Genomic DNA, 25,633 nt, shown 5'->3' on the forward strand with positions numbered 1-25,633 from the left:
TATATATGTAATTAACTTGGATCACTTTGTTGAAATCTGCTTTCACTTTGACACAAAAGAGTCTTTTTCTGTTTAACAGTGTCAAAAATGCCAAATTAAACAAATTAAATCCATTCAGATTCAATATTGTAAAATAATAAAGCATAAAAACTTCAAAGGGGAGGTGAATACTTTTTATAGGCTGTGTGTGTCTGTAAATATATATATATATGTAAATCAGAGATTGATTCCCCACAACTCTCTTGGGAAGTGAGTTTATACTATTCATTACCTCTCTGTATGAAGACATTTCTTTGTATTAATATTCTACATGGCTGACTTCTTTTTGAGACTGCAACTCCTGATTTCAAACATTCCAGTCAGGAGAAAAATTCTCCCTACATCTGCCTTATTATATCCCATGAGAATTTTGTATTGTTCAATGAAATATTTTCAGTGCAGATCCTTCCATCCTAGGAATCAGTCTGTGAATTTTCACTGCACTCTTCTAATGCAGTCACATCCTTCCTTGATTGGTGGCAGGGTGGAGATTCATCTCTACCAAAGGAGGTGTAAGACGCTTCTTCCCTCTGATAGCCTGCAGGTCACCTTTGGGCAAGGTGCAGCATCTGCTTATCCCCCCAATCAGAATCACATGAAGCCATGGAGGCAGGTGGTGGATGGTCGTATGAGCAGCTGGTGCATATAACAAGTCCAGGTTATGCAACCATTGACAACAGGTAGACAGTCTCTGAAGAGTATTGATATTGGCTGAGGTCACCTGTTTGTAAAGACACCGCCCAGAAGAAGGCAATGGCAAACCACTTCTGTAGAAAAACTTGCCAAGAACAATCATAGTCAAAAGTGAAGAAATAAGATATTGAGGTAGAGCTAGGGAGCTTAAATAAACGAACCTTATGGAAGCAGTGATCATAATATGATAGAATTCATCATGTAGTTTGTGAAGGAGAAGTTAAAATCAGATGTGTCAGTAAAGGGAATTACAGAGACATGAAAGGGGAGATGGCCAACATTGATTGGAAGGGGATGGCAAAACAGCAATGGCTGAAGTTTCTGAGAACAATTCAGAAGGTACAGAAAAGATGCATCCTAAAGAGGACACAGCTTCAGATTAGTGGGACATCCATTTTGAACAGAAATGAGGAAAAATTTCTTTAGCTAAAGGGTGGTGAATCTGTGGAATTCATCACCACAGACAGCTGTTCAGGGCAGGTCATTTAAAGGTGGAGGTTGATAGGATTTAGATTTATTAGGATGTCAAAGGTTACATGGAGAAAACAGGAGAATGCAGTTGAGAGGGATAATAAATCAGCCATGATGGAATGGCAGCTGACAATGGGCTGAATGGCCTGATTCTACTCGTATGTCTTATGGTCAGATGAGAGAGAGAGAGTGTGTGTGTGTGTGTGTGTGTGTGTGTGTGTGTGTGTGTGTGTGTGTATATATAAAGAGAAACAGTTAGCATTTCAGTTGGAAGTGATAACTTCCTCCCCCCCCACAGATGCTGCCTCACCTGCAGAGTGTTCCCAGTAGTTTCTGAATTTATTGGATGTATTACATTGAAGTCAGATCTGTGTGGAAGGAACATTTCCCTTTCCTTAAAAAGAAATATTTTTTAAATCTCATTCACTATAACCGTATTTCCATTATCTTTCCTAATAATACCTTGGCAATAGGATGTAACAGGGGACAGTATAAGAATTTATGACTATCCAAGGCTTGGGGAGTCTTTGCTGCATAGCTAAACAGATCAGAATTATTTTCCAGAAACCAGGGGTGGCACAGTGGCACAACACAGGGTTTAATTCCCACCACTGCTTGTAAGTAGTTAGTACATTCTTCCCCTGATTGCGTAGGTTTCCTACAGGAGCACTAGTTTCCTCCCACAGTCCAAAGGCATACCAGTTGTTAGGTTAATTGGTCATTGTAAATTGTCTTCTGTTTAGGCAAAGATTAAATCAGGGGTTTGGCAGCATGGCTCAAAAGGCCAATTCCATGCTAAAAATGCAAGTAGTAATGGATCCTAACTGAGGAAATAACTGTAATTTAAATTAAGGAACAAATTAAGAGATGCTGAAAAATTGATGGGGCCAATGCTTGTATATGCAAATACAACTCTTTAATTTGACCTGTTTATCCCTAATAGGTCAAAACATTAATTAAAATAACATTTATAAAAACCTGAACGACAATAATGCGCTATACACTATGCTCATTCGTTACATGGCCTTAGCTCATAATATCTGCTAGGGAAACAATCCCAATGGCCTCCTATAATGCTGTCAATCAGAAACATTAAACTAGTTACTCTCCTGGCAGGCACTATCTGACCTGAGTATTTTCTGCATTCTGTTTTAATTCAGATTGTATCTCTTTTTTTTGGGGGGGGGTAATAGGAAGCTTTTTATTAGCAATAAATGTATTTAAAAAAGGGGGAAATGACTCACCAATACCATTTGTACGTGGATGTGTGGGTCAGCGATGCACCAACCTGATAAATGATGCAAAGTTTTATCAAGTTAGTTTGACTTTGAGTGCACACCTGTTGCCATGATCACGGGTATGAATTTAGTCACACTTAATAGAGGCTGGAATTTCAGAATCTCTTGACTGAAGCATTTTAATGGACAGAAAATCCCCACTTTCGCTAATCTAATAGTAAAACGAATAAATAAAACAAGCACTGCCTCTAAACTCTTTTCAGGAATCTTTCCTTACCTAGATTATTGTGCGTTGATGATAATATATATTGATTCTGCAGTGAAATCACGTGAGATTGCACGAACTGCTCAACTGCACGGTTGTTGATATGTAGCCCTAACAACAAGGCACTTCCGGCAGGAAAGGTGCACCCTCGTTTTTCGTCCGCCACAGCGTTATCACGACAGTCGTTCTGACCCAATAAAGGGGTCTAACCTGAAAGAAAGAGAACTGCGAGCGTTTCGCTGAATTGCAGTGGCTGTACATTATTGTGTAGAGAAAAGTGCGGTTAAAAAAGGGAAAGTTAACTTGATCTGAGCCATGTTTTTGTTTTGGAACTGAGAAGGAAAACGACGCCAGAGAGGAAAGGCCTGAGTATGATGCAACATTTCGCGAAGGGGGATTCAAGTTCGGTTCATTTTATTTCATTTTGTATATAGTAGTGGCACTGTGACCACTCGAGTTCAATATGATGTTTTCCTAATAGTGGGTGTCTATTGGTGGGTCTTTAAGCGGCTGTAGAGGTCGATGCGTGATCCACCATATTCTGGTGCAGTATTGCCAAGAGTATGAGTCTCTCCATATAGCACAGTATAGCTATCAAAAACTTTACACGGACTACGGGTAATAAAATATTAGTATTATCATGTGTTATCTGTCATCGCGTTGTAGGTTGGGTTGAAAACGCACCGTTGTGTAATTTGTTGTTCTAACAATCCACGTGTAGGTTATTGGGTTTGTCTGCTGATAGGTAGAAGAAACGCCTGTTCTCTATACTAAAATGCACCACCCCATCTATTGGTATGAAACAGACTTTTTAGGCATTGGTATAGAGAAGACTTATTCCATTCTAGTTCTGGGGTTTAAAATTGGGTGCAGAGTTCTATGTGTGGTTTAATGCCACAGGTGGGACCGGAGGATTTAACAGTGAGCTGTATATTTCATTCTTATTGTTCTTCTTGCACCCGAACAGAATCAAGATACGTGGTGTCCTTGGATGCGCCTTCTCGATATTTGAGCATTCATAGGTCAATGATTTCCGTGAATCTTAAAATCATACAATCTTTGGCACACCGTGTCCATTCCGCTCATCTGTCAGCACTTGGTCTGTCATCTTCTATGCCTTCACAATTCAAGTACAGTACTCACCTCAGAACCTCTTAAATGTTGTAAGCAAAACCTGCCACTTTCATTCATTCAGGTAGTGGGTTCCAGATTCCAAACATCCCTACATCCCCTCCTAAGCAAAATGAAACTTCAGATCCCCTCTAAACCTTTTACCCCTTCCCTCTAAACCCATATCCTACAGTTTTTTTAGGCCTCTGTTAAGGTGAAAGGTTTCTAAATATCTACCCAGTTTATATAATCTTTTACACTTCAGTTTCACCCATCTCTAGTCTCTTCTGCTCTAAACCAACCCTATTCAGTCTATCCAACATCCTGATAAATGCATCTGTAACCCTGTCCTGTATAAACCCATAATTTAGCAGGGTTAGGAGAAGTGCACACAGTACTCCATCTGTGACCAAACCAGTGTTTTATAAAGCTGTCCCATAACCATCCTGTGCCTTTGTGTTGATGAAAATAGTGCATCTTTTAAATGAAACTTTAATAATAACCTTGAAGCATTTCAACTGCCCTCCTGAAAGCTACATGCTATGAAGAATCACAAAGTAATTTCTTGGAGAGTTTGACATCAGTTGTGCAGGTGATGTGAGGTTTCCATCTTAAGTTGGTTGAAAAAGGCCTTCAGGACTGGGAATGTTGCTCACCGGCTCAGGCAACGGATTAGAAAGATTTTGCAGAGACAGTTGCTGTTGAGACAGTGATTCATTATTCAGAGGTGTTTGCAGGTAGTCTGAAGCATGAGGAGGACAAGGGAAAATATTGTCCACAAACCATGCCCTTAGAGCTGCGTTTGTCCTGATCCCTGAATATTTGTTTCCTTAGATGGCCAATATCTGTTGGAGGTAATGTCATTGGTGTACATGTAGAAATTGACTTTGTTTTTGGGTAAGTTCTCAAAGGATGGCAATTACATAATAAGGAGCAGAGGGTAGAATATTGGTGTATAAACAGGAAGAAAAATTGTGGTAGTGATTTTTATTTTGATTCTGACTAGATAAGTAATAATAGAACCTAGCTAGTGACCATATTATTGGCTCCAGAATGTGTGGTAACCTCTGGATGTATTTTGCAATTTCAAAGGTGGACTAAAATATTCAGGAAATAGTTGTTAAAGCTTAAATACATGAGCAATGTTATATTTCTTTTCATGCCTTCTAGAAATAAATCCATAACCATTTCCCAGGATGGAAAATACTGAATGTGTTAAAGAAGAGCTTCACACACGTGTAAAGAAAAATGAAAGTTCTGAAAAGCTGAAAGTTCAGTCAAGTGAACTTGGTAACCAAGAAGACTCTGACTTTTTGAAAGGCTTGAAACTGGCTTCACAGACAGTGCTAGAAACGCTCCAACAAAATGGTCGATCTAAATGTCCAAAGTGCCAGAGTTCAAGGATGTTTTATTGCTATTCATGTTACCTTCTGGTAGATGGTGTCAGCATTGATAAGATACCTCAGGTTAAGGTTGGTAACTAAAGTTATTCACTAACTATTGTGCCTTGGGGGGTGGGAGGTGGTATGGGCATCTGACGGATAATTCACTGGATTAACAAATGGACCACTGCTCCAGTGACATGAGTTCAGATTCTAGAGTTTAACCAATTATTCTTGGAAATAGTAAACTGTCTTCACCAGATTGTTGTAAAACCCAATCTGGTGCATCAGCACCCTTCAAGAATGCAAATCTACTATTTTTATCCTAATTGCCTAAATATGACTCTACAGCCACTAGGGTGGTTGCCTCTAGAACTTTAAATGCTGGCCTTTTCAGTGATTTCCACAATAATAAAAAAAAAGTTTGCTGTATCATTTTTAAATATAACCATGATAAACTTTTAAATTCATTTTCCATTAATTACCAAGCACAGCATTTCACACAAAGAACATTTTTATCATAGCTAATGGAAAGGGAACAGTAATTTTCTATCATAATTTTAATCATTCAAGCCTTTATTATTCAACAAATCTACCATCTTCTTATTGCTAATTGTAGGGCCTGGACTGTACTGATCAGGACTTCCTTTTCCTTATGCAGATGAGAGTCAAAGCTGAAACTAACCTCGTGCACACATAAAGATGTTCCCAGCTGGCATCATTAATATTAAAAACTTGTAGTAACCTAGTTCTCATGATCCTTATCTCACTTTAGAAATTGACTTTTAATTTCCCCTGAGGTAAGCTTGCTGAACATCTGTCACTGTGATCTTAAGGCAACTAAGGATTTAGTCTGACCCAAATCTCATAAAGACATTTCTTGTACACTTTGCTGCTGCAAGCAAGTTTTTCATTGTTCCTACACCTCACCGTACTTGTGCATATGACAATAAACTCATCTGAACTTGATTTGTATTATGGAACCTAATTTACATGATTCTCAATTACATATTTCACTGAAATCAATTTTTTTAGGTTATGAATACATGTAGTCCTCTTTTATTGTCATTTAGTATTGCATGCATTAAGAAATGATACATTATTTCCTCCAATGTGATATCACAAAACACAGGATAGACTAAGACTGAAAAAACTGACAAAACACATAATTATAATGTATAGTTACAACAGTGTAACAATACCATAACTTGATGAAGAGGTCCATGAGCACAGTAAAGTTCAAAGTTTTTCGAATGTCCCACATCTCTCACAGACGAGAGAAGGAAGAAACACTCTCCCTGCCACGCTGACCACAATCTGACTCTGAGTCATCCGAAAACTTCGAGGTCTGATCAGCTCTCCGACACCGACTACTAAGCGCCATCTCAGTCCGAACGATTCGACCTCCTCGGTCGCCAAAAGCAGGCAAGGCTGGGGATTTTGAAGCCTATCCTCCGAAAAATTCCCGACCACAGTAATGACAACAGCGAACGGGCGTTTCAGAAATTTCTCCAGATGTTCCTCTGTGCTTTCACGTCCATTCTCCATCAAATCAGAATTGTCCACGGCCCCTATTTAACAGATACGATATCATTTTTCACTGGAGGGCTGCGCACACGCAGGCGCGCCGCCATCTTCTCCTCCCACCTGCATGTAAACTTCTAATTCTGGAGGTAGTTTATTTTTTTAACTTGTACTGTTGATTCATATCTTGTCTTGTTAAAAAGGTTAATATATTTTCTATATCTAGCTCCCTCTGAAGATTGATATTATCAAACATCCCAATGAGACTGACGGTAAAAGTACAGCTGTACATGCAAAACTGTTGGCCCAGGACGATGTTAGTATTTACACATACCCATGCATGCCAGAATACAAGGATAATACCCATGAAGTGAGTTAAGAAGTACTAACTTTTTATCTACAATCACATTTTTATTATTTAACTCTAGTTTGATATCATATTACTTAAATAACTTTTTTTGAATTATCCACAGAGGTTTTTTTTCAACAAGATAGTAAATGGTACTTTATTAACATGTCTAATCTTGACTGAGACCTACAGTACTGGGCAATATTGCAAACAAGTTTTAAAAAAATCTGTAAAGCAAAGATGCTTTCAAAAATAATGAAGTAATAAATAAGTATGAAAAAATTGCTATAAAGAGCAGTGAACAGTAAAACAACGGAGTCAAATCAATATTTGGTGTGACGCTCTTTACCTTTTAAAACTGCATCAATTCTCTAAGGTACACTATTATGGAGTTTTATAAGAAAATTGGCTGGTAGGTTGTTCCAAGCATCTTGGAGAATTAATCACAGTTCTCCTGCAGACTTTGATTGTCTTGCTTGCTACTTTTTCTCCAGGAAATCCCAGACAGCCTCGTTGGTGTTGAGATCAGGGCTCTGTGGAGGACATGCCATTTGTTTGCAGAGTTCTTTATTCCTCTTTTCACTGAAGTCAGTTCTTTATGACCTGAGCTATTTGTTTCTGGTCACTGTCCTGCTGTATAATGAAACTGGGACTGATCAGACACCTCGCTGATGGTATTGCATGATGGATGAGAGAACCTGTGCCTGTACTTCTCAGCAATGAGAATTCCATTAATTCTGACTAGATCACCAAGTCCATTTGCAGAAGGACAGTGCCAAACCTGCAGGGATCCTTTTGCAGAGTACCGTAGCTCCTTGCTAGCTTGAGCAAGTTCCATATAGGAGCAACTAGATACCTGAAATCTTTTTAATGGTCTGCTTTATAGTTTTCTTGTTACTTTGTACCCTTTATTTAATCCTTACATTTTCTGATTTTAGGTTGTAGTGGTGTTCCCTGGTCCAAATTCTATTTCCCTTGACGATCTCCCAAAATACTTATCTAACATCGCCGGCAAGAAATCTGTTCCTATAAAATCTTCCAAAAATGTCCTCAGTCACAATGAGTGCATTACATGTGAAGGACCAGCACTTAAACGTGCAAAATGTGAATATAATTTGGATGGAGAAAATCTAGTAACAGAGCAGGATCCTGGACAGGTGGAGACAAATCTGACCCCATTGAAGAGAGTGATATTTATTGACAGCACCTGGAATCAGACTAACAAAATAATTACTGATGAGCGATTACAAGGTACTGTGTTATCTTAATGGTGCTGGAGTTCATTATTAATTTAAAAATGCTCTTCTGCAGAACACTGTTATACCATGTAGTTATTTGAATTACTGTCACCTTCCTGTCAGCTTGAGCCAGTCTAGCTGTCTGACCTGTCTCACTAATCAGGCTATTTTTGCCCACAGAACTGCCGCTCATTGGATTTTTTTTTTTTTGTTTTTGTTTTTCACACCATTCCCTGTAAACTTTAGAGATTGTACATGAAGATCCCAGGTATCAACAGTTCCTGAGATACTCAAACCACCCCATCTGGCACCAACAATCATTCCATGGTCAAAGTCACTTGGATCATGTTTCTTCCCCATTCTGATGTTTGGTCTGAACCTCTTGACCAATTCTGCATGCTTTTATACATTGAGTTGCTGCCACATGATTAGCTGCTTAGATATTTGCCTTAATGAGCAGGTGTACCAGATTAAGTGGTCATTGAGTGTATTTTACCTATGTGCTTCCCCCACCAAATTTCCTAATGATAATGAAGGAGGCCATTTATCAAGTCTATGCTGGATCTTAGAATAATCCTATCACTTCCATCCCTGACAATCTCTCTGCAACTTATTCTCTCACATGCCCTTCAATACTGTCTGCCATGTACCTACATGAAAGGGTGATTGACAGAACCTGAATAACCTACCAGTGCATCTTTGAGATATTAGAGAAAAGGAAGCTATTTAGCAGTAGCACCAGTTACTACACCACCCTGCCAACCTTTTATGGCCCTTTCCCGTGCCCCTGACCCTTTAGGCTTTTTTTGACTTTGCATTTGGCTTGACATCCAACTTCGTGTACATTTTGGTCTCAGAACTGTGTTCTGTTTGCTTTCCTGCTCTGTAAGTGTCTTGAGATCTTTAGGTACATTTGATTTTTGTGCTGATATTGTTGCTGTACAAATGAAAACCAAAAGTGGATTAAGTGTAAAGTAGGTAGGAGCAGATAAAATCAACTTTAATATATTGCACTGTCAAATTTTAATATGAAGATTAGCCCCTTTAGCAATTCACAATGCAGCAAGTAAAAGTAGATGTGTTTTATAACCACTTAGTTGCAGAAGATATAGTTTGTACCTTTGAACTCTATAATAATATGATTTGCACATGTTTAGCCCATTACATATTGCTCAAAGGGAGCAGGGTTTGGGTGTCAGTTGTTTCCAGTTTCATTTCATGTTCTATCTGCTATCTTACTAAATCTCATATTTGCATTTCCTCAGTTATATTAATGGAAAAAATATTTTAAAAAATACAGTCAGAAGAAGCTCCTTTATCTAGATGGTAAGAATATTGAATTTGCTACTGTCTGATGTACTTGAGGCTACAAAGATATCCCATAAAGCCAAACCAATCAGTAAAGTTATTTCTGCTGCACTGGAGTTCCCCACTAACTCTACCAGAATAACTAATTATTTCTTCCTGTCTCTTGGTCATCTACACCAACATCTTCAGCTATTCCATGCTGTAGTGAGTTCAATTTGCTGGACAAAAAAGTCCAACATTTTTCACTCTCCAGGTACAAACATGGAAATAAAGTTTTTTTAATTAATGGAACTGGCATTAAAGAGCATAAAACTGATAGGACCATGTATATATCAGTTTAGAATTTTATTTTCAGTATTACATTTCAATGAGATTTGTTTTCTGTGAAATTTTTATTTGTGATAATAAGAATGTAAATGATGTTTTTAAAAATATAAATGTTTTCCTATACTTTCTGTCTCTTTGCAGAATTACTTCATGTTGAGCTAAGAACACAAAAGACACATTTTTGGCGTAACCAGAAAGGAAAGCCCAACACCTATCTCGCTACAATTGAGGCTATTTACTATTTTCTAGTTGACTATCACAGACTGATTTTAAAAGAGAACTATAGTGGTGAATATGACAATCTACTTTTCTTTTACTCATTTATGTACAGGTTAATCAACAAAGCTAAACATGCAGCTGGAAAACTGAACTGAACAATTAGGTGAAAAGTGGTGATCCTTCTGTAGATTGACATTTCAGAGAAATAGTACAAATTCACTTTTCAAAAAGTTAATCGACTGTTCCAAGTGTTGCTATTCTTTTAAAGTTTTTCTTTGAATTATAATTTGTTTATTTTTGCTTTTGCAAATACAGGGTACTAAAAAAAATTGAAATACATGGCCAGTTCAAACAGTCAAGGTCTTCAGTTTAACATTAGCCTGCGTGGGGGAGCTCAGCAGGCCAGGCAGCATATATGGAAAAGAGTAAATAGTCAGTGTTTTGGGCCAAGACCCTTCATCAGGACTGGATGAAGGGTCTCAGCCCAAAATGTCAACTGTTTACTCTTTTCCATAGATGCTGTCTGGCCTGCTGAGTTCCTCCAGTATTTTGTGTGTGTTGCTTTGGATTTCCAGTACCTGCAGTTTTTCACATTTGTAACATTATCCTGTACTTTTTTCTAAATAAATGTTTTCTCTATAACTGGTAATATAATATATAGCTGACATCTGAGTTCTTTTATTAGGTTGCAGGTAAGTAATGTATCCCTGTTTGCATTACCTTCACATTTTTGAACTACTGTAGTTTGGTTATAGAAATGATTGGTAACAAATAACAAAGTCAGTAAAATAACTGATATCACCTCTCTGAGGTGGGGGGGGTAGAAAAAGGAGATCAGTGGTGGTCATATGAAGGGAACAAGTATGCTGATTCAGATCGGAGTCCACATATTACAGTTTGCCTTTGGTAATGGATTTTTACCATTGTACCTAATCCAAAGTAAAGAAATCAGACAATGTGCCATAGTGATAGCAATCACAACCAAAGTAGTTTGGGAATACAAACTAGCCAGGCATACTTTGCCCACTGATGTACTGTTTCTATATCGTGTTAGAGAAGTATTGATGTTGCAAGCTCAACTGATCCTCCAGAAGACCTGGGAAAGATTTGCCTGTACCAAAGTAAATGTTTTAGTAACTGAGTTGTGCTCTTGTACACTTATCACAAAACAAGTCCCAAGAGGTACTTTATAATTGAAGGTCAAGAGACCATCCTATTGTACAAGTGGACTATTCAATAGTCTTAAAACAACAGGAAAGAATCTGTCCTTGAGCATGGTGGTACATGCTTTCAGGGTTTTGTATCTTCTGCCTAATTAGTGGGGGGGGGGGTGGAGAAGACAGAATTCTGGGACGAGTGGGGTCTTTGACTATGCTGGCTACTTACCATGGCAGGGTGCAGTGCAGACAGAGTTCATAGTAAGGAGGCTGTTTTCTGATGTGCTGAGCTGTGTCCACGGTTCTCTGCAGTTTCTTACGGTCCCAGTCAGAGCAATTGCCATACCAAGCCATTACACATCCAAATAGGATACTTTCAATGGTGCATTGTTTAAATTGGTGAGAGTCATGCTGAATTTCTTCAGCCTCCTGAGGAAATAGAGGCACTGGTGAGGTTTCTTAGCCAAGACCCTCTGATGTTCACTCCAGGGAGCCTGAAGCTTTCAACCCTTTTGACCTCATCACCATTGATTTTAAACTGGAGTATGTGCATGATCTCCCTTCCAGAATTCAAAGACCAGCTCTTTTTGCTTTACTGACTTTGAGGAAACAGTTGTTTATGACACTGTGTTATAGGTTCTCTGACTCCTTCCTGTATTCCAACTCATTATTTGAGATATGGCCTACTACAGTGGTATCAGCTACAAACTTTTAGATGAAGTTGAAGCAGAATCTCTTATTGGGAGTTGAGTATGGGGGCAAGTGGATGCAGCCTTGCCGGGCACCAGTGTTGAGAATAATCATAGCAGAGGTGTTTCTGCCTCTAATTGGAAATCTTAGTACTAGGTGGAACTAGTAGGGAGACTATATAAACATTGAGAGTACCAGAGATCAGCATCAAATTTGGCTCAATGGAGCTATGAGACAGTTGGTGTTATAATGGGCAGGTGGGGATCACTATGTCTGATGAACTAATCATATGGGAAAAGAATAGATTTTGTAAACAGTTTAAGTGTTTGCTCAACATATTATTACATTTTCTGTCTGCGGTATTAGACCCACCTTCAGCCTAAAGTCCTAGTAGGAGGGTGCTTTTCCAAACCCCTCCAGACATCCCCACAAAGTCCATGCATAAGTCAATCTGTTCATCCCTCTTCTCCTGATTCTCCGTTGCAGTGGGAATTATTTTCCCAGAAATGTCTGATTTCACACCCTTACACTCAACAAAAATTCCATATGGAATGAATGGCAGGGCGAGTTGCGTACAGAGGAAACTGGAGGACATTGGGAAATAAGGATCACTGAAGGTGGCAGCACAAGTAGATTCAAGATTGTTCAATGTCATTTCCAGTACACAAGTATAAAGGAGAGTGAAATAATTGTTTCTCCAGATCTGATACAATAAATAACACAATAATAAATAAATACACAATAAATACAGGTACATAAGATAGCTTCTATATATAGGTTGATTATATGTCCATAAAGTAATGCTAGGCACAGGAGTGTCTACATAAGGTGACTTTGACAGGAAATGATAAAGTTGTGGTAGTGGAGAGTAGGTTTTTGGGTGGGGATGTTGATCAGCCTCACTGCTTGGGGAAAGTAACTTTTTGAGTCTGGTGGTCCTGGTGTGGATGATGCGTAGCCTGCTCCCTGATGGGAGTGCAACAGACAGTCCACGAGCAGAGTGAGTGGGATCCTTTCTGATGTTAATGCCATCCCCTTTTCCGGCTTCTTTCTGCATATGTTTTGGGTGGCAGATAGGCTGGTGCCGGTGATGCATTGGCCAGTTTTGACAACGTGTTGTAGGCCCTTCCTGTCCGCCACAGTGCTGTTTCCGTAGCATGCAGTGATGAAGTATTTAGGATGTTCTCTACTGTGTATCTGTAGAACGACACGAGTATAGATGAGCATAGTTCAGCTCTCTTCAACCTCCTCAGAAAGTAGAAGGTGACTTTGGTGAGCTTCCTCGATTGTGTAGGATGTGTTCTGGGACTATGAGAGATTGTGTGAGATGTACATTCCCAGGCATTGCAGCTGCTCACAGTTTCCGCTGCGCTGCTGCCGATGTAAAGAGGGGTATGAGTGGAGCAAGTTCTCCTGAAGTCAATAACCATCTCCTTTAACAACAGGAATTCTGCAGATGCTGGAAATTCAAGCAACACATATCAAAGGTGCTGGTGAACGCAGCAGGCCAGGCAGCATCTCTAGGAAGAGGTACAGTCGACGTTTCAGGCCGAGACCCTTCATCAGGACTAACTGAAGGAAGAGTTAGTAAGAGATTTGAAAGTGGGAGGGGAGATCCAAAATGATAGGAGAAGACAGGAGGGGGAGGGTGGAGCCAAGAGCTGGACAGGTGATTGGCAAAGGGGATATGAGAGGATCATGGGACAGGAGGCCCAGGGAGAAAGACAAGGGGGGGGGGACCCAGAGGATGGGCAAGGGGTATAGTCAGAGGGAGAAAAAGGAGAGTGAGAGAAAGAATGTGTGTATATAAATAAATAACAGATGGGGTATGAGGGGGAGGTGGGGCATTAGCGGAAGTTAGAGAAGTCAATGTTCGTGCCATCAGGTTGGAGGCTACCCAGACGGAATATAAGTTGTTGCTCCTCCAACCTGAGTGTGGCTTCATCTTTACAGTAGAGGAGGCCGTGGACAGACGTGTCAGAATGGGATGTGGAATTAAAATGTGTGGCCACTGGGAGATCCTGCTTTCTCTGGCAGACAGAGCGTAGGTGTTCAGCAAAGCAGTCTCCCGGTCTGCGTCGGGTCTCACCAATATATAGAAGGCCACACTGGGAGCACCGGACGCAGTATATCACCCCAGCCGACTCACAGGTGAAGTGTCGCCTCACCTGGGAGGACTGTCTGGGGCCCTGAATGGTGGTGAGGGAGGAAGTGTAAGGGAATGTGTAGCATTTGTTCCACTTACACGGATAAGTGCCAGGAGGGAGATCAGTGGGGAGGGATGGGGGGGGGGAACGAATGGACAAGGGAGTCGCGTAGGGAGCGATCCCTGCGGAAAGCGGTGGGGGGTGAGGAGGAAGAAGTGCTTAGTGGTGGGATCCCGTTGGAGGTGGCGGAAGTTATGGAGAATAATATGTTGGACCCGGAGGCTGGTGGGGTGGTAGGTGAGGACCAGGGGAACCCTATTCCCAGTGGGGTGGCGGGAGGATGGAGTGAGAGCAGATGTGCGTGAAATGGGGGAGATGCGTTTGAGAGCAGAGTTGATGGTGGAGGAAGGGAAGCCCCTTTCTTTAAAAAAGGAGGACATCTCCCTCGTCCTGGAATGAAAAGCCTCATCCTGAGAGCAGATGCGGCGGAGACGGAGGAATTGCGAGAAGGGGATGGCATTTTTGCAAGAGACAGGGCGAGAAGAGGAATAGTCCAGATAACTGTGAGAGTCAGTAGGCTTATAGTAGACATCAGTGGATAAGCTGTCTCCAGAGATACAGACAGAAAGATCTAGAAAGGGGAGGGAGGTGTCAGAAATGGACCAGGTAAACTTGAGGGCAGGGTGAAAGTTGGAGACAAAGTTAATGAAGTCAACGAGCTCAGCATGCGTGCAGGAAGCAGCGCCAATGCAGTTGTCGATGTAGCGAAGGAAAAGTGGGGGACAGATACCAGAGTAGGTATGGAACATAGATTGTTCCACAAAACCAACAAAAAGGCAGGCATAGCTAGGACCCATATGGGTGCCCATAGCTACACCTTTAGTTTGGAGGAAGTGGGAGGAGCCAAAGGAGAAATTATTAAGAGTAAGGACTAATTCCGCTAGACGGAGCAGAGTGGTGGTAGAGGGGAACTGATTAGGTCTGGAATCCAAAAAGAAGCTGAGAGCTTTGAGGCCTTCCTGATGGGGGATGGTAGTATATAGGGACTGGACATCCATGGTGTTTGAGACCTTTCTGATAGGGGATGGAAGTTTGAGACCTTCCTGATCTCCTTTGTCAGGTTGACATTGAGGAAGAGGTTATTTACCTAGCACCAAGTCCCAAGCTCTTCCACCCCTTGCTGTAGGCCATTTCATTACTGGTGATAAGCCTCAGTGTTGTGTCAATGACAATCTTGACAAAGTAATTACTTGGCTGTGAAATCATGTGAGCAGAGTGTACAGCAATGGGCTCAATACTCAGTCCTTGTGGCAGCCGTTTTGAGGAAGAATCAGGTTTAATATCACTTGCATATGTCATGAAATTTGTTGTTTTGCAGCAGTAGTGTATTGCAATATGTAATAATAAAAGCTATAAATTATAAGTATGTGCAGTATTAGAAGAAAATCAAATTAAATCTGTAGTGCAAAAAGAGGGGATAATACTGACGTAGCATGCATGGGTTTATTGTCAATTCAGTAATCTGATGGCAGAGGGGAAGAAGCTGTTCCTGAAATGTTGAGTGTGTGACTTCAGGCTTCGGTACTTCCTCCTTGATGGTAGCAATGAGAGAGGGGAGTGTCGTGGAAGATGGGGTTCCTGGGTGATGGATACCATCTTTTTGAAACTTTTGAAAGAGTTCTGGATGCTGGAAGCTGGTTGAGTTTCCAACCCTCTATGGATTTTTCCAATCCTATGCAGTGACCCCCTCCATGCCGGACAGTGATGCAACCAGTTAGACTGCTCTCCACAGTTCAGCAGTAGAAATTTGAGAGTGTCTTTGGTGACATGCCAATTCTCCTCAAATCCTAATGAAACATAGCCACTGTCATATCTTCTTTGGAACTGCATCAATATGTTCAGCTCAGACACTGTAGATTTTCAGAGGTGTTGATACCCAGGAACTTGAAACTGCTCACCCTTTCCACTTCTGATCCCTCTGAGGACTGGTGTATGTTCCCTTGACTTCCCCTTCCTGAAGTCCATCATCAATTTCTTGGTCTTACTGACGTTGAGCACAAGGTTATTGCTGTGGAGGAGCAGTTGTTCATCGTGATTATCTGAGGTCTGTTGGTTAGGAATCCAACACCCAGTTCCACAGTGGTTTATCTAGACCAAGGATTAGGAGTTAGTTCACCAAGGTCTGTGGGACAATAGTGTTGAATGCCAAACTGAAATCCAGAAATACCATTCTGACATGAAGTGTTCTTGTTAAGGTAGTGTAGAAGGCTTACTTTAGGACAGGCATAGGATAATAAAAGGAAGTACGGCTTCTTGGAAACACCTTCCTTCGCCAGAATGTTGCCTGGGGTAGAGCATTTCCTTTATAAGAGGCTGGGTTTGGTTTCCTTGGAGCAGAGGAAGCTGAATGGGGATCTGATAGAGGACCTTCATATCCATTGTGAAATGTGGTAGTCACTGGGTTTAAGCTAAACTGAATTTTTAAACGAAAGTTTGACTTAACCTCGCTTTTGTACATTATGTCCCCACATATGACACCCAAGAGTTCAGTATGTTTCACCAGCCAATTCCTCTTGTAACTTTCAAGAATGTATGCAACTACAGTGCAACCTTGATACCCTCGTACCCTCATTGCATCATGGTTTCAGGTATACCACAAGTAGTATCATGTCTGCTAAGATGGAAATTAGGTAAATGTTAATTTCTGTTATAATGTGAATGCTGACATTTTTCCTTAGGGCCCATGTTATATTGAGGTTACAACTATAAATGCCAGAGTTTCTATGTTTTTATTAATGCTGTGCTATTTGGTCTATATTGTCTCCCCTCGTTCTTTCTGCTATTATGTATCACTTTGAACATCCCTGTTATAAGTTTAATCTGATACCTGCCTGCATATTCTTACAGCCTTTTGATGTAGTTTTGCAGTCTCTGTTTACCCACCTCCAAGCTTGAACTATGCAGATTTTATAATTTTACTTTTCACTCCCATATCTCAGTTATTTAAACATATCAAATGAGATATTCTAACAGTAACATCTGGGACCCATTGTTTGCCAGCCCTGTCTATTAAAACCAACTGTTTACCGTAACTCTTTCTGTCCTTAAGCCAATTCCTTTAATCCATGCTGCCACTGATCTGCTTTGCGTTAAGACCACCCATATGCATTTATTAGAATTGTGTTGCAATTTATGGCCAAAGGCTCCATCATTTTTTTTTCTCTCTGGATTATTTATTTAAGAAAACCATGATTATTACAGGTGCATAGCAAAAAGACATGCTCTTTTCCTGGATATTTTCAATGATTCTATAAGATTGTTTATCTTAGATTTTCAAAATGACGTCCTTTGCTAGCAGAATGTTTGGAGCAGAAACCAAGCTTAGGAATATTTACCCACAGCATTGCACTCTCAGCCAAGGTCTCCTTACAGACATCACGCATACTGAACAATTTTTATGTGAACATCTGAAATTTATCTTCTCAACCTTATTTTTCTGTTATTTGCTTTAATCCTTGTGGAAATGGAAATAGGGCAATCACAACCTTCAGTGCTTGGTAATTGGTGTCATAGAACACAGAAGGAAAAATACTGTTAAAGCGTGAGTACATTAGGGTGAGTTTCCGATTTCATCAGGTAGCAGGCTGATTACAGGGTCAGACACCCTGAGCCAATAGGCTGGTCCTGGACTTATTCCTGGCATAATTTACATATTACTGTTTAACTATTTATGGTTTTATTACTATTTAAATATTTATGGTGCAACCGTAACGAAAACCAATTTCCCCCGGGATCAATAAAGTATGACTATGACTAGCTATCCCCACTCAAGGGAAAATTCCTAGAAAGTATTGACTCTCATAACCATGGTCTTTTGTTACCAGAATTGTTGGTATAGCCTAAGATGCAAATACAGTGGAGTTTGATTAATTGGGACATCAGGACTAGTACATTTTGCCCCAGTTAGCCAAAGTTTCATGGAAATACTGGAAAGGTATTAAAAAAGAGATGAGTTACTGTTTAAATGAGTAGCAAATTGTGTATTTAAATAAATTACAGACCTATTAGTATCAATACGACTATAGTACTATACAACTGTATTAGTTCTGTGTTTTAGTGTGTATAGTTATCACTGGAGGAATTCATCCAGTGTACATGTTCTTTTGACTGTAAATGAACAAAATCAGCGCAGATGGCTAGAGTGGATAAATCACTGCTTTGGTACAATGCTATTGATTATTGCATCCTCCAAATCATCATTTTCATTGTAACATTTTACATGATTATCGATACCTTCAAATTCTTGGTAGGTCCTAACTTGTTGAAGTAGAGAAGTTGTTTCATTTTCATTCCTACCCATTTCTGGCATCTCTAAGCCTTAATTATTTAAATTACAGTGAACAAAATAGTTCTGAATTGTCTTGGTACTTATTTCTCGCCAACTTCCAGTGAGGAAAAAGTCACTGCTTTCTGAACACAAAGCACACACAACTGACACTATTTCAAAAACTGCTTGCTCTGAGCGTGGTGTAGTGTCTAACTGCCGCACAAGTGTGTGCATCTAATACTAGTTGGAAACCGTTCAGCAACAGTCTCCTGCCCCAGTTAAGCAGGATTGTGTCAGAAATAAATGAAGGAAATCCCAGCTATTTTCTCGATTAGTTTTTGTTCTCTAAGAAGCTAAAGGTAAAAGAATCCTTGGGGGCAAATGATCATAATATCAAATTTACCCCAAAATTTGTGAAGGAGAAGCTAAGATCCGATGTATCAGTATTACAGTGGAGTGAAGGAAATTAGAGGCATGAGAGGGGAGTTGGCCAGAAATGATGGGAAAAGAAATTTGGCGAGGATGATGGCAGAGCAGCAATGGCTGGAATTTCAGGAAGCAATTCAGAAGGCACAGGATATATACACTCCAAAGAGGAAGAAGTATTCTAAAGGAAAGCTAACACAACCATGGCTAACGAGGGAAGCCAAAGCCAACATAAAAGCCAAAGGGAGGGTACATAATAGCAAAAATTAGTGGGAAGTTAGAGGACTGGGAAACTTTTAAATTCCAACAGAAGGCAACTAAGTAGTCATTCTGAAAGGTAAAAATGGAATACAAAAGTAATCTAGCCAATTATATTAAAGATGTCAAAAGTTGCTTCAAATACATAAAATGTAAAAGAGGTGAGAGTGGCTGTTGGATGGCTGGAAAACTACAGTGAAGAGGTAGTAATTTTGGATAAAGAAATGGTGGATGAACTGAGAGTATTTTGCATCAGTCTTCACTGTGGAAGACACTAGCAGTGTGCTTAAAGTTACAGGTGTCCGGGGTCATAAAGTGTGTGAAGTTACCATTACTAAAGAGAAGATTCTTGGGAAACTGAAAGGTCTGAAGGTAGATAAGTCACCTGGACCAGCTGGTGTATACCCCAGAGTTCTGAAATGGGTGGCTGAAGAGATTGTGGAGGCAACCGCAATGATCTTTTCAAGAATTAACTAGATTCTGGAATGCTTCTGGAGAACTGGAAAATTGCAAATGTCAGCCTACTCTTCAAGAAGGGAAAGAGGCAGAAGAAAGGGAAATTGTAGGTTATTTAGTTTGGCCTCAGTCATTGGGAAGATTTTGGAGTCAATTGTTAAGGATGTGGTGTTGGGGTACTTGGAGGCATGCGATTAAAATAGGCTGTAGTCAGCATGGTTTCCTCAAGGGAAAACCTTGAGGAAACCGTGCTGGAATTCTTTGAGGAAATAACAAGCAGGATAGGCAAAGGAGGATCCATTGATACTGTGTTCTTGATTTTCCAGAAGGCCTTTGATAAGGTGCCACACATGAGGCTCCTTAACAAGCTATGAGCCCACTGTATTACAGGAAAGATTCTAGCATGGATAAATTAGTGGCTGATTGGCAGGAGGCAAAGTGTGGGAATAAAGGGAGCCTTTTTCTGGTTGTCTGCTGGTGACTAATGGTGTTCCACCGGGGTCTGTGTTGGGACTGATTCTTTTATGTTATGTGCAAATGATTTGGATGACAGAATTGATGGCTTTATGGTCAAGTTTACAGGTGATGCGAAGATAGGTGGAGGGGCAGGTAGTTTGAGGGAAGTGGGGGGGCACAGAAAGACTTAGATTAAGAGAATGGGCAAAGAAGTGGCAGATGGAATACAGCGTCAGGAGCTGTATGGTCATGCACTTTGGTAGAAAAAATGTAAGTGTTGGCTATTTTCTAAATGGAGGGAAAATACAAAGATCCGAGGTGCAAAGGGATATGGGAGTCCTTGTGAAGGATTCCCTAAAAGTTAATTTGCAGGTTGAGTCTGTGATGAGGAAGGTAATTGCATTCATTTCAATAGGACTAGAATATAAAAACAAGGGTGTAATGTTGAGACTTTATAAAGTACTAGTGAGGCGTCACTAGGAGTATTGAGAGCAGTTTTGGGCCCCTTTTGTGCTGAAACTGGAGAGGGTTCAAAGGAGGATCATGGAAATGATTCCGAGATTAAACTGCTTGTCATATGAAGAGTGTCTGATGGCTCTGGGCCTGTATTCACTGGAATTTAGAAGAATGAGAGGTGACCTAATTAAAACTTACTAAATGGTGAAAAGCTTTGATAGAGTGGATGTGGCGAGGATGACTCCCATGGTGGAAGTGCAAGACCAGAGGACTTGGCCTCAGAATAGAAGGGTATCCTTTTAGAATGGAGAGGAGGAGGAATTTTTATAGCCAGAGTCTGGTGAATCTGTGGAATTCATTGTCACAGGCAGTTGTGGAGATAAAGTTTCTGTGTATATTTAAGGTAGAGGTTGATAGATTCTTGATTGATCAGGGCATGAAGGGATACGGGGAGAAGGAAGGAAATTGCGGCTGAGAGGAAAATTGGATCAGTCATAATAAAATGGTGGAGAAGACTGAATGGGCCAAATGGCCTAATTCTGTTCCTATATCTTCCAGTTGTATGGTCTTGAGAGTTGTCCCAAATAAACAGCTGCCCTGATTAACTGATAGCCTAAAGAACCAGAATCCACTGTAATCCATTTACCTAGCTTTCGTCATCAATTGATCCATGTTCTGGGAAAGCAGTGCACAAAATGGACTGTTTTCCGACCTGCAGAAAAGTATTGTATTTGTACTCAGTTCAAGAATTACTGAAAAAACAAGTCCCGCCTGAGGGTTCGGGATTTACTTCAGATGAATTACATTAGCTGAGATACTTTATTGTTATGATGACCTGCCAAAGAGCGAACTCACTTTGAGCAAAGTAAAAAGTAAATTTATTATTAAACTCTAGGCTTCCTTTCCTTGTGGATAATCACAGTAAATACAAGAAAAGCAATAGAATCAATGAAGGATCACATCCAATAGGGAGACAACAACCAATTTGCAGAGAAAAAAACCTCAGCAAACTGCAAATACAAAAATAGATATTTATTGATCCCAAAGGAAATTACAGTGTCACAGTAGCATTACAAATGCACAAGATACAAATATTAGAAGAGAAGTTAAAAAGAAGTTACCTCAAAGAGGGGTGAATCATTACTACCCCAGTTGTTGGTTGACTCATTTTAGAGCCTAATAGCCAAAGGTAAGAATGACCTCATATGGTGCTCTACAGAGCAGCACAGTTGTCTTAATCTATTACTAAATGTGCTCCCCTGTTCAGTCAAGGTGGCATGCAAAGGATGAGAAATATTGCCCAGAACTGCCAGGGTTTTCCATAGGGTCATTTGTTGTACCACAGCATCCAGTGTGTCCAGTTTGACTCCTATAACAGAGCCAGCCTTTCTAATTTGTTTATTGAGCCTGTTGGCATCACCTGTTTTAATGCAATTGCTCCAGCACACTACCACATAGAAGACTGTACTGGCAACAACAGGCTGGTAGAACATGTAAAGGAGAGGCCTGCATACTGCAAAGGACCTCAGTCTTCTCAGGAAGGAGAGGTGACTCTGGCTCTTCTTGCACACAGCCTCTGTGTTGGGGCTATATTCAAGTCTGTCATTTAGGTGCACCCCCAGGTACTTGTAGGTCCTCCCAACATATGCATCCTCACTATCAATAGTAACAGGGAGCAGTGCAGGCTTAGTCTTTCTAAAGTCCATCACCATCTTCTTTGTCTTACTGATGTTTAGCTGCAAATGATTCAGCTTGCGCCATTTGACAAAGCTCTCCACCAGGGTCCTGTATTAATCCTTCTCATCCTCCCTTTATACACCCAACTAGTACAGAGTCATTAGAGAATTTCTGCAGATGACATGACTCAGTGTTGTATCTAAAGTCAGAGGTATACTGGGCAAGTGAGCCAATACAGTCCCCAGTGCTGCTTATAGCCATGTCTGACACAGCTCTGAGGCCACATGAACTGTGGTCTGCCAGTTAGGTAGTCCATTATCCAGGATACAATGGAAGTGTAAACCTGCATTGAAGGCACTTGAGAAATAAATAAAACATGATCCTCACAGTGCTGTCCTGCTTATGCAAATTGGAGTAGCCTCTATTCAGCAGGTAGATAACAGCATTATCAACTTGAACATGCTCCTGTTAGGCAAACTGCAGGGGATCGAGAGCTGATCTGGCCAGGGGTCGGAGGCGAGCCAGAACCAGCCTCTAAGGTCTTCGTGATGTGTGAGGTCAGGGCCACTGGACGGTAGTCAATACTTTTGACCCTTCTTGGGTACTGGGACCACACATGATGTTTTTCACACAGTTGGTACCCTTTCCAGTTTAAGACTCATTGAAAATGCACTGGAGAACTCCATGCAGTGCACTCTTTCAGGACCTTGGGGTTCACACTACCTGGTCCCAATGCTTTGCCATGTCTGAGCTACCGCAAAGTCCTTCTCTCCTGCTCAGTAGTGAGGGTGAGTCCATGATGACTGGGGAGTTGCTGGAAGGTGGGTGGGAGGTGAAGATCAGGGCAAAAGCATTTGGTATGTGGAGGTGTGGATGGTAGTTGCAGGGCAAGGAGGGGATGTAGACAGAGGTAGCCTGTGTTGTTCATCCACATGTTGAACTGGAGGGGGGGGGGGAGGAGGGGAAATGTTGGTGCTGAGGGAGAGTTTGGTGCCTTGACACCCGGACTGGTGTGCAGAGGGGGATGTAACAGGAGGGCAATTGTCAAACCTATTGAAGAATTGGTTTAACTTGTTAGCCCGTTCATGGTTGCATTCCGTGATAAAGAGATTTTTAAAAAAACAGAAATAATAAATAAATAAGGGACCAAGAACATGAGATGAAGAGTTCTTGAAAGTGAGTCCAGTTGAATGGGAATAGTTCAGTGATGAGGCGGGTGAAGTTATTCCCTCCAATTCAAGAGCCTGATGGTTCAGGGTTAATAACTTCCTGAATATGGTGCTGTTGGTCCTGAGGCTCCTGTATCTTATTGTGATATTGTGCTTTTCACAATCTTTGATCACCCCAACATAGTTTGCTTGAGTAATCTCCCAGTCTGGCATCTTTTGTGACTTTCTTTCACAGGATGTTAAGTGTCTGTGGTCTGTACAGTGTATGGATTCATCCTACTGCAAGTATCCTTGATAATATCAATTATCTGAACTTGCAAAACAATGTTCAAATGTGAGCATAGATGCAGTAGTATGTACATAAAACTAAGCAATATTACAAACAAGGATTTTTTAAAAATATGTACAATGAACAAGCACTAAATCATGGTAAACATGCAAGAATAAACGCGATATTCTGCAGATGCTAGAAAACCAGAGCAACTTAAGTGTCTCAGCCCAAAACATTGACTCTCTTCCTTTCCATAGATGCTGCCTGACCTGCTGAGTTCTTCCAGCATTTTGTGTGCATTGAACATGTAAGAAATGTATAAGAAATTTAAGTTTTGTAATTCACATCGGGGTAAAATGTTAAATGATTTCCCTCCACTTCCACTGATAGAAAATATAGAATCAAAAAATTATATATCAATGGAATCAATTTCATTTTGATTTTGGCATTCATCCACATGATGCAGACATCACTGACAACAGTATATGTTGTTAATATCTTCTTGAGCAAAGTAATAAATGCATGATTGGACATTTCAGAAGGACAGTTAAGCATCTGTTGGTACGACAGTTATGTTGCTGCAGGTCAGGAATTAAAAATGGGCCCACAATGGGTAAGAATGCCAGATATTTGTTGCTAAGAGGCATTGGAGAATTAGATGGTTCACTTTACAGGAATTCACAGTCACTATTACTAGCAGACTCCAAATTTATTTCATTAAATGGAATTAAGTTTCTCAACTTTAGTGGTGGGGTTTGAACTCCTGTCCCAGACCATCTTGAATGTAGAATTAAAGGTGTCTTACTGCCATCATAAACATGAGATTCTGCAGATGCTGGAAATCCTGAGCAACACACACAAAACACTGGAGGGGTTCATGTTGGTCAGCGTCTATGGGACGGAATAAACCATAGACATTTTGGGCCAAAACTCTTAATCAGCCCGAAATGTTGACTTTTTATTCCTTCTCATAGATTCTGCCTGACCTGCTCAGTTCCTCCAGCAGTTCCTGTTGTTGGAACTATTGCTGAAATATTGTTCTCAAATCTGTTCTCTCTACTCATGGGAAAGAAATAATTGCCGTTAGTAGTAGAATGTGATCAATTCCTGCTTGAATTCTTTTCTGTTGGGATTCCATCCTCTTCAAGGAGATTATTGGTGTACACGGTTGGAGAGTGAAGGTTATTTGTTTTATGTCATGGGTCATTACTTTGCCTTCCATAAGGGAATCAGGTCAATCAGAGACCTTTCTTCCCTTCTGTAATGCAACACACACAAAATGCTGGATGAACTCAACAGGCCGGGCAGCATCTATGGAAAAAAGTAAACAGTTGACGTTTTGGGCCAAGACCCTTCATCATGACTGGAAAGGAAGAGAAGTCATCTAATACCTGCTATCGCCACTAAACATGGAGATGAGCTAAGGCATCTGAGCAATAACATCCCCAGTACTCATTACCTTCCTCGTCACACTTTGCTTCAGATTCTGGGTCTCTTGTCTGCTCCTCTGCTGTCAACATTTGTGCTACACTTTTATGGTGCTGCATGATTGCTGACGTCAACATGATCATGAATCATCATTTAAAACAGAAGAAAGTACCTTCCCTTCCCCACCACAGGAATCATCTTGTGATTCTTCATTACAATACCTCAAGTGCGATTATTTCCCTATGTCACTGAGAAGGTATGGACAAGGGAAGCACAGGAGCACCCACAGTACTGCTTTGAATTGGTGGACTGGACTGTATTCAGGGATTCGTCTTTGGATCTGGATGAGTATGCTGCAGTTGTTACCGACTTCATTAAAACCTGTGTGGATGAGTATGTGCCTACAAAGACTTACTGTACATTCCCAAATCAAAAGCCGTGGATGAAACAGGAGGTATGTTGTTTGCTAAAGGCCAGATCTGTGGCATTCAAGTCTGGCAACCCAGGCCTGTACCAGAAAACCAGGTATGGTTTGCGGAGGGCTATTTCAAG

The 25,633-nt window shown here is 40.6% G+C and overlaps 1 protein-coding gene across 3 annotated transcripts; it reads left to right on the forward strand.

Annotated features, from left to right (window-relative positions):
• The first annotated feature begins 2,852 nt into the window (after positions 1 to 2,852).
• On the forward strand, positions 2,853 to 10,600 carry dtwd1 (DTW domain containing 1). 3 transcript variants are annotated; one of them, XM_063065948.1, is made up of 5 exons: positions 2,853 to 3,108; positions 4,987 to 5,288; positions 6,949 to 7,092; positions 8,010 to 8,322; positions 10,086 to 10,600. In XM_063065948.1, the coding sequence occupies exons 2-5, from the start codon at positions 5,013 to 5,015 to the stop codon at positions 10,316 to 10,318; spliced, it is 966 nt and encodes a 321-aa protein (XP_062922018.1). In that variant the 5' UTR covers positions 2,853 to 3,108; positions 4,987 to 5,012; the 3' UTR covers positions 10,319 to 10,600. The 3 variants fall into 3 exon arrangements, with proteins under 3 accessions (XP_062922018.1, XP_062922019.1, XP_062922020.1); XM_063065949.1 differs by having other exon boundaries at positions 2,853 to 3,075; XM_063065950.1 differs by lacking the exon at positions 2,853 to 3,108 and adding an exon at positions 3,151 to 3,324.
• Positions 10,601 to 25,633: the final 15,033 nt, after the last annotated feature.

This window comes from Mobula hypostoma, chromosome 13 (genome assembly GCF_963921235.1).
Source record: "Mobula hypostoma chromosome 13, sMobHyp1.1, whole genome shotgun sequence".
Lineage (NCBI taxonomy): Eukaryota > Metazoa > Chordata > Chondrichthyes > Myliobatiformes > Myliobatidae > Mobula > Mobula hypostoma.

Excerpts from the sequence above, each read along its gene's own strand:
- dtwd1 (XM_063065948.1), top strand. The coding sequence starts at position 5,013 with ATGGAAAATACTGAATGTGTTAAAGAAGAGCTTCACACACGTGTAAAG. Across the intron at positions 5,289-6,948 it reads ATAAGATACCTCAGGTTAAG|CTCCCTCTGAAGATTGATAT; the intron begins GTTGGTAACTAA and ends TTCTATATCTAG. Across the intron at positions 7,093-8,009 it reads ACAAGGATAATACCCATGAA|GTTGTAGTGGTGTTCCCTGG; the intron begins GTGAGTTAAGAA and ends TTCTGATTTTAG.